The following is a 14,163-nucleotide window of genomic DNA, read 5'->3' as shown; positions in this document are numbered from 1 at the left end:
TGCTGTCCGTTTTCTTGTTTGTTCACTAACAACAACAACAACAACAACAGCAGCAACGGCGATAATAAGAGGCCCAGTAAATTAATATGCTGCATACGTGCGTTTTCTTTTGGTCCATTGCGCATGACTCAATAGTCAAGCATTTGTAGACGGACAGGGTCCGATGCCGATCCCCCTGTCCAAACGATTTTCAGGTTCCCCTCGCGAAGAACAGACAAAGACCAAAAAGGTAACGAAAAGGATTTCAATTGAAGTCGAGACCAGGTAAACGAGTATAGAGAACAAGTGCTTCTTGAAAGAGGGTTGCTTGCTATTGACACCAATTATGGAAGTCTTGATAGAAAAAGATAAATATCTGAATGTTTTCAATAGAACTGTGATTGCACGATATTGTAGATTGTACTGTCACATTAATCATTGGGTTTTAATTTAATATGATATGTTACATCAGAATTAGAATAAAACTTTTCCCTATACTCTGAACTTATTAGTTAACAGTCTTCGACAGTCTCATCCGATGTACTGGGATAACTGCAATTATTATTACTAACAATACTTGAGTTGACGTTCTAGAAATCATACTTTCGTCATTGTGGTCGGCAATTTTTTGTCATCTGCAGATAACCGTAGATTAGATAACTATAAAGATTTATGCTTCATGTAAAATATAGTACGTACATAGATATCAAAGCAAATCTTATTATATTTTATTTACGTACTTATTTATTTATTTATTTACTTACGGGTATATTGGAATAACTTTGCTGTTAATTTAGTCGAATGATCATTAGAGAAAACAACTTGTTCCGGTATTTTGTTGAATGTGAATGTTTATTGCCAACTTAATTACAATAATAGGTAAGATTCTTAAACATAATACTAAATCAACGTGTCTTGCACACATCAGCTGCTTCTTCCTCTAGATAAAACTAGGTATATCTAAAAATATGCCTCATTATGGAGCATTATTTTTGTTTTATTCTGAGTGGTTATTACCAAGTATTTCATAATGTTTCAAGTACATATGTGTATGCATAAATGAATTGCTTAAATAAATGTGACATGCTGTTAATGTAAGGTTAACAATAAGCGGAGTTGTTAATATTTTGCGCTTGGCACAGAGTTTTGATTTGATTTAATTTCCCATTACTAAATTAGAGCATGAATTTATGATGAAATGAATAAAGTCTTTAGTGATGCTTAAAGTTATCAGATCAAAGAGAACCAACTGGAGAAAGAAAATGACTATGCGAGGCAGAGAGAAGAGACAGAGAAAGAGAGAGAAAAACTTTCAGGAGGAGGCATACAAAATGAACTTAATCTAATTGAATGTCTTTTTATTTTTGCCGGACATGAGGATCAATGTGACAGGTATGTAAAACATATGAGTAATACACATTTTTGTTGGCTTTTTGCGTTTTGATATTACCGAAGGGGGAGGAGGAGGAGAGCTCTCGCAGTTGTAGTCAGTAGAGCTTTAGGAATATCGTTGATACAAGGGTAGCTATGAATAGGCATTTCACAGTTAGAAGTAATGGCGGGGTACAAATCGAAAACGAATCTATAAAACAGTAGTCACAAAATATACATAAATACATTATTAATATATTATACACGATTTCGAGTATATAGGCAATTTGCAAATGCATTCGGGCTAGACACAATTGACGTTCAACGTAAATGGAATACAAAAATATAAAGTACAGAAACAAAAATTCAGACTCAATTGTGACTAACCGAAATGTTAATAATAACTTATATATTAAATGTTCACAGAAATGTTTTATATATTTTTTAATCATTATTTTAACGCACTTAACGGCGGACTTATAACACTAACAAAACAGATTTTGTTCAGTTTTGCAGAAGCTACCCAAAAATAATACATCTACTTTATAAACTGAATTGCACTTCAGTTAAATGATAGTACACATCAAGTTTGTCCATTGATTTCTTGGTCACCCAATCGAATATACAGATCTGTATTGTCCTTCTCACACTACGCTTTTCTTGGTGGATGCTTAATTGGCTCGGTTGCGGGGGTTAATAGATATTCTTTTTTTTTTTTTGTGTTTTTACATTTATATATGATCATTGTAAATTGTTTGTAAACACAAGTATATCTTATGTTAAACACAGAGGATTACGATACATACATAAGTGAATAGCTTGACAACAATCCATTAAAGAGATTCGGAAGCGATCTTAACTTTGAATATTATACTTTATGTGGTATTTTGGTAATCTGGGATTTCTGTGAATATTTTGTGTGTTTGTGTGTTGTCTGTACTCTTGGAGAGACAATTTGAATATGTTGACATTACAATTACCTAATCACATCTCGCCTTTTTAGTTAGCTCGTTTACAGTTTACGGTTTGTTCAGGTTCAGATCGATAAGGAATTTTTATGTTCTATATGTATGTATATATAGTGTATGTTTTGTATTTGTATTTGTAAGTATGTATGTTACCCTGTTGTCTTCTTCTGTCTTGCACTCTTGCTCACGCATAGAGCCCTATATAGTGATTTTATATAGTTAGTTCTCAGGTACGCGCGGCATTTCTCTAGTTAACATCCCGAAATGATGACATTTCTAAAAAGGAACTTCGATCGCGTTTCGAGCTTTTAGCTGCTTTCATTTTACTTTTTGTTTAGTGTATTTCTAAGCTATGTCTTGTAGATTTGTATGTAGAATTGTGTGGATGTGTGTGTGAGTGTGGTGTGCTCAAGAAAGTTTAAAAACCCATTGTGCCATTGTGTCCATTGTGTGGGCGTTCGCTCGCCTCCGCTTGCTCAACCACTGTTGTATTATTATCGCCTGCATTATGCTCATCGGCATTGTCATTATCATCGTCATCCTCATCACTGGAGTCGGCAAAGTTACGCATGGTGAGCGCCTGAAAATCGTTCAAGGCCTGCTCGAAGAGATCTATGGTATGCTGATTGGTCTCAATCACCTGCTGTGTCGTATCCAGCAGATCCTCGGTGGCACTGAGCATGAGATCCTGTATCGAATTCGAGTGCGAGGAGGCAAGCGAACGCGAGTGCGAGGCACTCAAACCCACCATACCAGGGGACTGTTGCTCTGTTGTCCCGGACCCAACCCCGGCACCTGCACCTGTTGTGTGATTGTTTTGTTGTGGATTGGAGTAGGTTTGCTCACCGCTCAGATCGTTGGCGCTGTCACTGATATTGCTGGCCGCCAGGCCGCGTGTCAGCTCATCCGCATGGGCAAGCGTTGAGCCAATGATGTCGCTGGCAATCCGGATGGCGGCATCTCTGGCTGCGATCGTCGATATAAAGCTGGAGGGGCCACCCAAAGCGGCAGCTGTCGGTGTGGGATTGCTGGGGCGACTGAAGACCGTATCGCTGGTCACCTGGTTGCCCTCGATGCGCAATCCAGCGACGCCTTTCTTGGGTATGGTGGCCAAGTCACGTTTGACGCGACGACATCGATTGGGCTCGTTTTGACGCTGCTGCACCAGCTGCTCCAGATCCACGATGTACACATAGCCGGCGACGAGTATGGAGCAGGATTTGTCACCCTTTTTGAAGGCCTCCTCAATGTCCTGGCTGGTGCGATCATCATATTGCCACCATCCTGCACAGTAAGCATTTAAAAAGTGGATTTTTGTTGACTTAGGATTATGGAATGGTGAAATGCGGGAAATTGGGAAACGAGGAAGTGTTTTGTTAGATGAAATGGTCTGTAGTTATTTGGCACGAAGTCCAGCGACGCCTTTAACCACTGGTTTTGGGTCCGACGACTTGAGACGCACAATATTTCGCTTTTTGCTTGGCTGTGAGCTCAACGCCTGCGACATTTGAGCCAGATCAATGATGTATATCTGGCCACAGATTAGCTGCGTCAATTTGCTTGGATCTGTCGTCACTGCTTCACAGTCGGAGCTGCTGTCAGTGGAGGACTGCGTGTAACATTCAACATCGTCGTAGTCATCCTCATACTCGAAGTCGAAGCAATAATCATCATCATCCATAGAAATACACGAATTTCTACTCTGTGTAGTAGACGTCATCCATTTAGCATTTGTGGTTTTATATGCTTCGAAGGCCTTAAAAGCAGTCTCGATGTCATCGTTCGTACGCTCGTCGTAGGCCCACCAACCGCCTACGATTTGATTTTGTGTGTGTTTGTGATTTGGATTATGGACAAATGGAGAACTGGGTTCCATGGGGGCCAAAGGCGGCGCCACCATCACCACCACCAAAAAGAAATGCATACACTCACCATTGCGTCCCTCGTAGTACCATTGATAACCATCCTCGGTGGCACGTGTGGCATAAATATCATCGATGCCATTCACTAGCTGCGGGTGATCGAGGAATTCGGCGGGAATCTCACGTCGGCACATCGCACAGCGACGATTTTTGTAGGCAACTCCCTGTAAGAACAATAGAAAGGGTTAACAAATGGTTTCTTAATATTTTATAAATGAAACACTGATTAAATTTGGATATTTAGTCAAATCCCTTTACATTAACGGAACTGTTCTCATTTAAAGCATGCAAATCGTACACTATGAAACACAATAAATCAAAACCATTTTACTAATGAGAATACAAATCTAAGGCTTTCTAATCTTCCAAACCTGAGGCTTACATATTTTAAAGTTGTTCTTAATCTCTAGAAAGCTGAATTCCTGGTTGATAATTATTCAAGCTTAAATCTATAATCGTGTCGCTTTAAAACAATGTAAATGAAGAAGTTTGCATAATTTAACATGTCATTAAGATATCGATGTTTAGCTGAGCACAGCAATGTTTATAACAGAACTACTTTTAATTGAAACTATTCGACATTGAAATAAAGGTTTTGATTTATAAACCGTCTTAAATCATTGTAATGACAACCGGGTCTGGGAATGTATTCTATTTATAAACACTATGTGCAACAACTATTTATCCTTGCACGAACGAAAACTGGTTTCACTTCAATTACAAAAATGTAGAAGATTTCTATTGAGGCCAGCGACTTTATGCTTTTCCAGCAATTCGATGTCGCTATGCGGAAGCTAATAGAATATAGTAATTGAAGCTGGCGCACGTCCAGTTCGATTTGGGTAGTAGAAACAGCCTTGAACTTGCTTTTGGGCGCACGCGTTTAAGCCGATTTTGGGCGAATGAAAATTAATTCACAAAAAAAAACTCGACAGGAACGCAACTTGCATGCGTAAATAGCTTGCAAATGCTTCCGGCTTTGGGTGAGGGGGGCTGGGTTTTTTAGGTTTGCGGCTGTGATTGGAATACGCACCTTAACGCACAAGAAGCAGAATATGTGACCGCAGGGAAGACGTGCGGGATGTATACAGGTCTGTAGGCAAATGGCGCATTCCAGTGCAGCGCTCTGAGAGTCCGATGTGGCATCAGGTGCAGGTGCCAAGGCGCCACCATCTTGAGAGGACACAAAAAGGGTTTTATTAAGAGACGCACTTGCGTTGTTGTAGTGTATTGTTACCCGTTGTTTCACTGTTTGCTGTTTTAAGTGAATCACCTGTTCCAGTGTTGGAATTGGTCGCCGCTGCAGCAGCAGCTGCGGCAGCGGCAGCAGCTGAGGTGGATGGTGACATGCAGAGATCGATCACAGGCATAACAGGACGCGCAACACTAACAAACTGCACATCCTTCTCCTCGTCGTCACTGTCGTCTAAAACTATGATAGCATTGTTGGTATTGGGGGTGTTTGGCTCTGTGTTATTGATACCGCCATCGCTGCTGCTTGTTGCACGTTGTTGCGACATGATTTATGGATTTATTCACGTACGCGAACGTTTGCACAACGCGTCAAAATAAATGTTTCTTTTTCTTTTCAGCTGCGTCCCAGGTATGTTGATCAGCGTGACCGTTCAGTTGACAATTCAAAATATACTAGAAAATATATAATATATTGCATGCAGTCACACTATTGTTGATATACAAGTTGCTGTAATCGATACATTTGCTTATGTTATTTCAAATACTTAATAAAATTATAATATAAACAATTTATAAATAAGTAGTCTTTAAAATGCTGTATAGTATTATGAATTGCAGAAATACACAGATTAAAAAGCTGTGCATTAAAATTTATGGGCAGCACTTGCAGTATGCTCGCAGAATCGAAAAATGTTCGTTAGTGTTGTATAAAACTGCGCAACGCAAAGCGCGCAATTTGAATGACAATTTAAAATGGAAGACCACGGCTTTAACGATTTTTAATTTTGGCATGATAGCTTATTTATATTAATTCATTAACGAATGTGTTCAGCCGACAATCTACAGTTGAATTATAACACATTCAATTTAATTCATGCAAAAGCCAATTAAAATTATGCGCTTCATTACATGTAACACCTTTTCACACACACACAATGCGTAGTCAACAAGCTGACCTGCGAACCAGGTAATTTAACTTCATAAAAATTGACAGCCCTTACAGTCGGCAGCATAAATAAAAAACTTTAACGCTCGTCACATGGCATCACGCACATTTTAATATGCAGTCAGCATGTTGCAAAAAAAGGACTAAAAAATAGAATGAACGAGGCAAGCAATTGTTGAGGAGACAGTCATATGCAGGCCTTTTGAACTCATTACATGAAAATCAATTTTTGGTTTATTTTTGCTGCATGGGCGACTGTCCTCCACAATTGCATGTCATTTTTTGTCAATTACACACACACACACAAACACCCCATGCGAGTTGAAGTTGCATGGTCAATTGCCTAATTGCGCGTCCCCCGGGCAGACAAACGCGTTGAACTCAACTGCCGACTGTCGACGAGTTTTGTAAATTACTCCACACATGCCAATGTTGCTACTGTTGTTCTTGTTGTTGTTGTTGGAGCCTTTGGGCTGTTTAATGCACGTGCCTCACTCAGTGTTGCCATTTAAAAATGTGCCTGCAAAAAGAGAAGTCAACCACTACGTGCTCCGAACTCTCTCTGATTTTCCCCCAAAAAACTGTTTAATATGCGACACAAGTTTTCCAACTCGAACCAACCATTCCCTTCACCTTGTGCCATTTTTAATTGTTCCACGAGTCCTGCCAATTGAATTTTCATGCGACAAACAAGTAAAGCAAAATAATGTTAGCTTCTGTCTCCAGTGCCTTGTGGTTATTCGACCACAAAGAAAAACATCTAATCCTCAATCTGAATGTAATTATCACAAAAAAAAGAAAACACGAAAACCGAAAACGTTTATGGCCGCAGTTGCCTCTAGATTATTAACACAAAGTGCGCCATCAAGTCATAAGCATAAAAATATTTCAACTCACACTGCTTTCTTCGCAGTTTTTTACCCTCAAAAAGACAAAAAAGAACTGCGTTGTCCTTGGGGCAGGGATCGTCTTTGCTATTGTCTACTTTGCACCCTCTTTTGCGGCATTTTGTAATAAGCTACTTTTGCATTGCTCTTTATTTTATCATTTGACTCTCTCCAACCATTCATTTTATTATCTTTTTTTTTTGCTTTCCTTCGTTGTGCAAATCCCTTTAATCAACGAAAATTGTCTGTTCACACATGTGAGCCTTGAGCCTTATTACGGAAAATGTTGTGTATCGCTAAGCTCTAATAAATTTACGAGCATTTAAGCAAAACAGCCTAAATTTGCACAATTTCCGATTAAAATGTTGATTTTTATATCGTTTTTTTTTATATTAACAGATCGTAAATTGGTTATTGCTTATAAGAAAATATGATGCTTCAAATTGCAAAATAATTTATAAGAATACGAATACATAGAAAAATTATCAAAGAAATCTTTCAAAAAATTGTTTTTTTTTTGGGTTTTTATTTATATTTCTGTTATTAGTAATTTTTTATAAATAACTTTTCCAGGAATATTGTGCTTGCATATTTTAAAATTTCGCTTTCCTCAGCCCTCTTTAACTTCACTGCATCTTCAGTTGTCAAATCATGTGCTGCTTAATAAAAAAAAACTTAGCGACAATTTCAGCGTAATCTAAACCATTTCAATTTGCCAAACTGTCTGTTGCCTCCAGCCAAAATCTCACTGACAAGCTATCCAAGTCAACTTTCAACCTGTCCCCATTCCATTTCCATTTCCATTCTCTTTCCCACCTCAAGCAACTGTCCTGCTCTTCTCGTTGGGGGTTGGGCGTCTTGTTTGTCCTCGAGTCTCAGCTGCTTGTCACTTGCATATTGATTTTAAAGATTTACATCAGGCGAGCATAAAGCAGAAGCAAGCCAGGCAGCCAAGCAGCCAGCAAGCAGCAGCAAAGCAGGCACAACAGGTGACAAGAAGCGCAACGCCCATAAGTAGGTTAGAGTCTTAATACCCTAGCAAATAGACTACCACGAAGGGTTGTTAACTGTATAATATATCGAACAAAAACTACCTTATAATTAATAATTAATTTTAATTTCTTTTAATTAAATTAAATTTAATTTATACTTGAATATAATTTTGTTGATGTGCTAAATATTGGGTTTTAACTTTCAGTGAAGCATACAAAATTTCATACTACAAAATAAAATAAATCTAATATGCTTTTGAATAGAATATAGAATAGAATACATAGAATAGAAATAGAATATACATATCATATATGTTTTTCAATAAAAACAAGAATATATAAATTTTGGAATATTCTTAATTATGCTTGTTTTGGTTAGCGTTCTATTGTTTTCTATAAATATTAGCTTAAAAATCAATTAACAAAAATAGTTAACATTTTCTAAGTTATTTTAAGTAAGCTAATAAGGAACACTTTTATTTGTAAACCTATACTTTTTTGGAAAATAAGGCGTTGCATTTCTCCAGGGTATTTACTACACCATTATTACAATTTTACTCCTGTTTACGCCCCCATTTGCTTTGGCTGTCAACAAGGTGCAAAGCTTGCCCCCAGGACAATGTTTCGATTTGTGATTTTATCGCGTTGTATTTGATTGTTATTGTTGTTGCAATTTGCTGGCAGCAATTGAAAAGCAATTGAAAGCGATATGCCAAATACCCGTAACAGTTGACAATTGAACTGCAAAGTGGATGTGGAATAAGAAGGGAAGAAATTGTTCCGTCTCAGCTAATTAAAAGTTTGAACATTAAAAAACAGTTGACAACGAAGTGCGAATGTGGGAATCTTATCTTAAAGCTCATAAAACGTTGGGCAAAACTTCTCATTCCTCCTCTGAGTTGCAATCAAAGCACTTGAAGTTGACCTGGCCAGTTCAAGTCTTGGGTTAATACAACGTCTTATGAGCTACTTTGAATGTGAATGGCAAGTTGCAGACCGAAGCTTATCGTCTACAACAAACAACGAAACCAACGACAAAAAAAAAGGAAAAGGACTCTGCTCTGCTTTTGTTGGGGGGTGTCAAAAACCACACGCCGCTTGGCTGCCTTTTGTGCCCAGCTCTGCTCTAGCTTTTGTCCATAATCTTGGGCATTTTATCGCCGCCCATCTGTTGATGTCTTTATTAGAAAAAAAGAGAAACCAAAGAGAAACGGCAACAAAAAATGAAGGAAGAAAATGCAATTTTTAGCCCATTTTTTTGTGGGTTTTATTGCCAGACAGGACACTCCTTAAGCATTTTATTAGCAGCAAACTTTTGAACTTGAAGTTGTCTTCAGTCTGCTGTTGTCCTCAGCAGGCGCTTCACATAATTAAATAAAGCGTTAAAATTAAAAATAAAGATTTTCCACAACGATTTTGCGACGAAAGGTTCTTCGGTGATGAGGATGGGGAAATATGTTTGCTGTGTCCTGACACAGCGCATCCTTGCTCGGCCTGGTGATAAGCGTAGTTACAATGCGGCAACATTTTTGTCACCCCCTGCATTCCTCCGCCCAGTGTTAATTCGTTTTTTATGCGCGTTTGCGTCTTATTCTTTTAAAGCACCAAAGTCAGGCGAAGATAAGGCGAAAATGTTGCGACATTTTCCGCCTTGTAATTGTCCTACAGGATGCGCGGTGTCCAAGTTTATTGCCTAACGACCGCGGCACGTTCCAAGTTCCGAGTTCTGGCCCCATTCAGAGTGTGGTCTCCTTTTTATATTTTAATTAAAAAAATAAGGAATGCTAACGTTGACACACTCTAGTCATGGCAGGAAAAGAGTGAATGAAGCAAGAGAATGGGGACAGATAGACGTAAAGAATGGGGAAGATGGTAAATGAATGTTCAGTTTAGTTATTAACGTTATGAATGCTTAAAGTGTGATACAATTTCACGCACTTTTCAACGAAGAAAATCATGACTATATATATTTTTTATAGGGGTCAACATATAACTGAAACTACTTCAAATAAAAGTGTTGATACTGATAGTATTAAAACGGGTTTCAAAAACCATAAATAGACATTTTGACAATCAGAACAGGGTTATTTTTTAAATAGAATGTTTGAAATCGCTACATATTTCCAATTTAATGAAATTAATGCTGTATTATTTTTTAAATGTACCAAAATAATATACTGACAAAAATACTAAATAATGCCAATGGCTTTATTTGGTATATCGATATACTATTACATTCTAAATATACTGAAAAGTAACAAGCCATATATCATAATAGATATAAATAAATATAAAGTAATTTAAACTGGCAGAAAATTCGGTTTTATTATACAAATTATAGTAAGTTTTTGTTCAGACTTTTGAAAGAGTTGTAAGGGGCTAATTATTAAATGCTATTCGATTGGAAACTTCTGTAATACACGCTTCACATGGACAGAATTGTCTTCTTGATGATGTCAATGCTCTCCAGCATTTGTGCCTCGTTGATGACCAGCGGAGGAGCAAAGCGAATGATGTCACCATGAGTTGGCTTGGCCAGCAAGCCGTTGTCCTTAAGCTTCATGCAAACATCCCAGGCATCGTGTTCTAAGAAAGCAAAGAAGAATTTAGTTGATGATCGTCACTGAAATGAAGTTTGTCTATGACTTACTTGAGCTAATGACGATGGCATTGAGCAGTCCCTTGCCTCTGACCACAGATACCACATCCTTGGGCAACTTGGAGAGTTCGCTGCGCAGCAGTTCACCCATTTTGAAGGCATTCTCGGCCAGTTTCTCCTCCTGCAGCACCTCTAGAGCAGCCATGGCCACGCGGCAGCCAAGCGGATTGCCACCATAGGTGGAACCGTGCTCTCCAGGCTTGATGCACAGCATCACCTCATCGTTGCAGAGCACAGCCGAAACGGGATAGACACCACCGGACAAAGCTTTGCCCAGAATCAGAATATCAGGCTGAACATCCTCGTAATCCACTGCCAACATGCGTCCTGTGCGTGCCAGACCTGTCTGCACCTCATCCGCAATCCAGAGTACATTGTGTTTGGAGCACAGTTCTCGCACCTTGCGCAGATAACCCTCGTCGGGCACCACAACACCAGCCTCGCCCTGAATGGGCTCCACCATGAAGGCGCACACATTAGGATCCTGCAGAGCCTGCTCCAGAGCAGTCACATTATTGTAATCGATCAGCTCAAAACCGGGCATGAATGGACCAAAGCCCTCGTAGCTGCTGGGATCATTCGATGCAGAAACGGCGGACAATGTGCGACCCCAGAAGTTGTTGCGTGCAAAAATGATCTTCGCCTGATTCTTGGGTATCTGCTTCTTGAGGTATCCCCATTTGCGGGCTAGCTTGCAAGCTGTCTCACCGCCTTCCACGCCCGTATTCATGGGAAGCACTTTTTCGTAGCCAAAAAACTTGGTAATATATTCCTCGTATTCTCCCAGAACGTCCGAATAGAAAGCACTAAGTAAAGGAAGAAAACCGGAGAGGAATTAAAAAAGGTTGCCCAAAAAAAGGTAAATTTTAAATGTAAATAAAAGGAATATTTTATGGTAGAGTACTCTTCAAAAAATAATCAATCAAATAATAGATTTTTATTTATAGTAGAAGAGATATTCTATCTAACAATATATAATAGTTGATTAGCTTTTTTCGAAACATGAATTATGCATAGTACAAATGTAACAGAGATAAGTTTGAAATAAGAAAATCAGGTGGACAAAAGTACAGACGAAAGACTAATTTATAAAATGAGGCAAACTTATAAATTATAGATTTGAATTTAAAAATAAAGACACCATTTGAAGGGCTCTATTCTAGACCTACAAAACACTAATCGTATGGGGAAATAATTGAGATCTATGACAGCAGTCACATGACTACATAAGAAGAGGAATATTGAAATCAATCTGGCTACTGATAACCTCAGAAGTGTCATTTATTTTCAAATCTGAATCAAAATAAAATATTAGTCGCAATTCACCCTCTGAATGCATCAATAAATCATAATTTGAAATCATTATCGTATTCCGTTGCACTTGAATAGATTTTATGAGAGATTTGAGAATATTGTCGCCGGTTTTAATTGGTTTTCTTTGTTTCAGGTTCAGTGGTAATGTTTGACTTTTAGGCTCAATGATTGTTTATAAGGTTCATAAAATGATACGAGCTTGATTAATCACTTGTTATTTTATTTTTCTTGTTTGCTAATTTTAGCACATGGCATACATTTTTAGCTGATAAGATGTTTTTTTTGTTTTTGTATAATTTTAGGTGTTGGTAAAGCAAATCACGAGATTAAAGTCATTACACTCGAGAGCCAAATTATCATTCATCCTGTTTTTAAGTAGTATATTTTGTTACGCTCTCTAGAGTACTTCATATAAGCATAATCATCAATTACTTTGATTAGATAAGAAAATTACTATTGCCAATATATATATTAAGAGATTGTTGTAGGCGGAATAATGAACAAACAAGTGGAATATTTGTGAAGTAATTTTTTATTCACAGATAATTCAGTTGTCATTTCGTTATCTCTTTATAAGTCGCAGACAGTCAATTGGTACTGTACTCAGTAAAAGCTCTGCTCTAATTTTGTTTAACTAATTCAATTAAAAAGTCAGACTTATTTATTAAAGCTATTAATACTCTGTCAGTTGGTAGGAATTTATCATTAAAAACCAATCAATTATTTGTAGAATTTTATTTGTCTAATTTGAGTGTCCAAAAATGAGTAAGTATTTCAAATTTTCCGTCAATTGGTTTTGTGTTTTCTTTTTCCGCAGTTAGCAACAGTTCCATGATTATTGATAACGGAACTTAATTAAGTGATAGCAAATCATTTCCGTTGCTTATATACATTTTTTTTTAGTCCTAGCAACTAGTATTATATTTTTCTGTAACCGCAATAGTTTTAAGAAAATATATTATTGTTTTTGTGTTCTAATATAAAAGTTGTACACAAAAATAAAAATATTTACTATTTTGTATAAACAAATCTATAAACTTTAATACGCATTTTTCTACTATTGACGCTCCCCTTAATCTTTTCTCACATATTGCGTGTTAAAACCTAATTACTCTGCTGCAAAGAGTAGCTAAAGTCAAGGTCACTGAAATATTTTGAAAATAAAGCTCTTAAAGCTCCGCCCGATAAGATGCAAAAGGGGCACGTCTGGTGGAAAGTGATTCTGTCATTCTTTCGGGTGTTTCAACTCACCGTGACGTCAGCGCCAGTTTCTGTGACTGCTCCGTCAGGGCCTTAATAATCTTGGGATGGCAGTGACCTTGATTGACAGCCGAATAGGCGCTCAGATAGTCAAAGTAGCGTTTGCCCTCCACATCCCACACGTGCACACCTTCGCCCCGGCTAAGCGCCACCGGTAATGGATGATAGTTGTGTGCACCGTATTTCTGCTCACGTGCGAAGACCGCCTCAGAGCGACTGCTGCTCTCTGTTGCCTCTTTGGGTTGTGTCTTTTGGGCAATGCCACCGAGACGGCTGGCAATACCGCGTGTGCACAGTTTGGAAAACATTTTCGCTTAGTAAATAATAAACGTTCAAACACTTTTACTCTTGATCGCTGTTTGGGACTAACTGAAAGTTCGCTGGCGTCGACAGCGCGCTATTTATACTTTTTTTTTGTTTTTTGTCAAGTCAGGCGATACGCGATAAGCTTTTTAAGTGCAGCCCCCCAGCGTAGATTCATTAAGAGAGCAAGCAGAGAGAAAGGAAAAGAGAGAGCGCGTGGAAAAGAGAGAGGGACCGGTGTCTATAGCGTGCTTGTACTTAATTTTTAGCAGGTTGTTTTTTGGTCTGTTTTCGCAGCTTAGTTGGATTACTTACTTAGTCGTCTTATCTGCGTAGCTTTCGGCGTAATAAGCTCCTTAGCAATACAC

General features: G+C 38.2%; 2 protein-coding genes across 4 annotated transcripts; both read right to left on the bottom strand.

Moving 5' to 3' along the window:
- Positions 1 to 810: 810 nt before the first annotated feature.
- On the bottom strand, positions 811 to 5,887 carry LOC132790516 (E3 ubiquitin-protein ligase rnf146). 3 transcript variants are annotated; one of them, XM_060799068.1, is made up of 5 exons: positions 5,478 to 5,882; positions 5,274 to 5,413; positions 4,251 to 4,404; positions 3,165 to 3,602; positions 811 to 1,561 (listed from the first exon to the last, which is right to left on the bottom strand). In XM_060799068.1, exons 1-5 carry the CDS (start codon positions 5,758 to 5,760, stop codon positions 1,467 to 1,469), a joined length of 1,110 nt encoding a protein of 369 aa, XP_060655051.1. In that variant the 5' UTR covers positions 5,761 to 5,882; the 3' UTR covers positions 811 to 1,466. The 3 variants fall into 3 exon arrangements, with proteins under 3 accessions (XP_060655051.1, XP_060655050.1, XP_060655052.1); XM_060799067.1 differs by lacking the exon at positions 811 to 1,561 and having other exon boundaries at positions 2,043 to 3,602; positions 5,478 to 5,881; XM_060799069.1 differs by lacking the exon at positions 811 to 1,561 and having other exon boundaries at positions 3,585 to 4,130; positions 5,478 to 5,887.
- Positions 5,888 to 10,558: 4,671 nt separating this feature from the next.
- On the bottom strand, positions 10,559 to 13,867 carry LOC132790369 (ornithine aminotransferase, mitochondrial). The gene is made up of 3 exons (XM_060798867.1): positions 13,484 to 13,867; positions 10,910 to 11,724; positions 10,559 to 10,845 (listed from the first exon to the last, which is right to left on the bottom strand). The coding sequence occupies exons 1-3, from the start codon at positions 13,798 to 13,800 to the stop codon at positions 10,685 to 10,687; spliced, it is 1,293 nt and encodes a 430-aa protein (XP_060654850.1). The 5' UTR covers positions 13,801 to 13,867; the 3' UTR covers positions 10,559 to 10,684.
- Between the last annotated feature and the right edge of the window lie 296 nt (positions 13,868 to 14,163).

This window comes from Drosophila nasuta, chromosome 3 (assembly GCF_023558535.2).
Source record: "Drosophila nasuta strain 15112-1781.00 chromosome 3, ASM2355853v1, whole genome shotgun sequence".
Taxonomy (NCBI): domain Eukaryota; kingdom Metazoa; phylum Arthropoda; class Insecta; order Diptera; family Drosophilidae; genus Drosophila; species Drosophila nasuta.
This window is presented reverse-complemented; position numbering and strand designations above follow the sequence as displayed.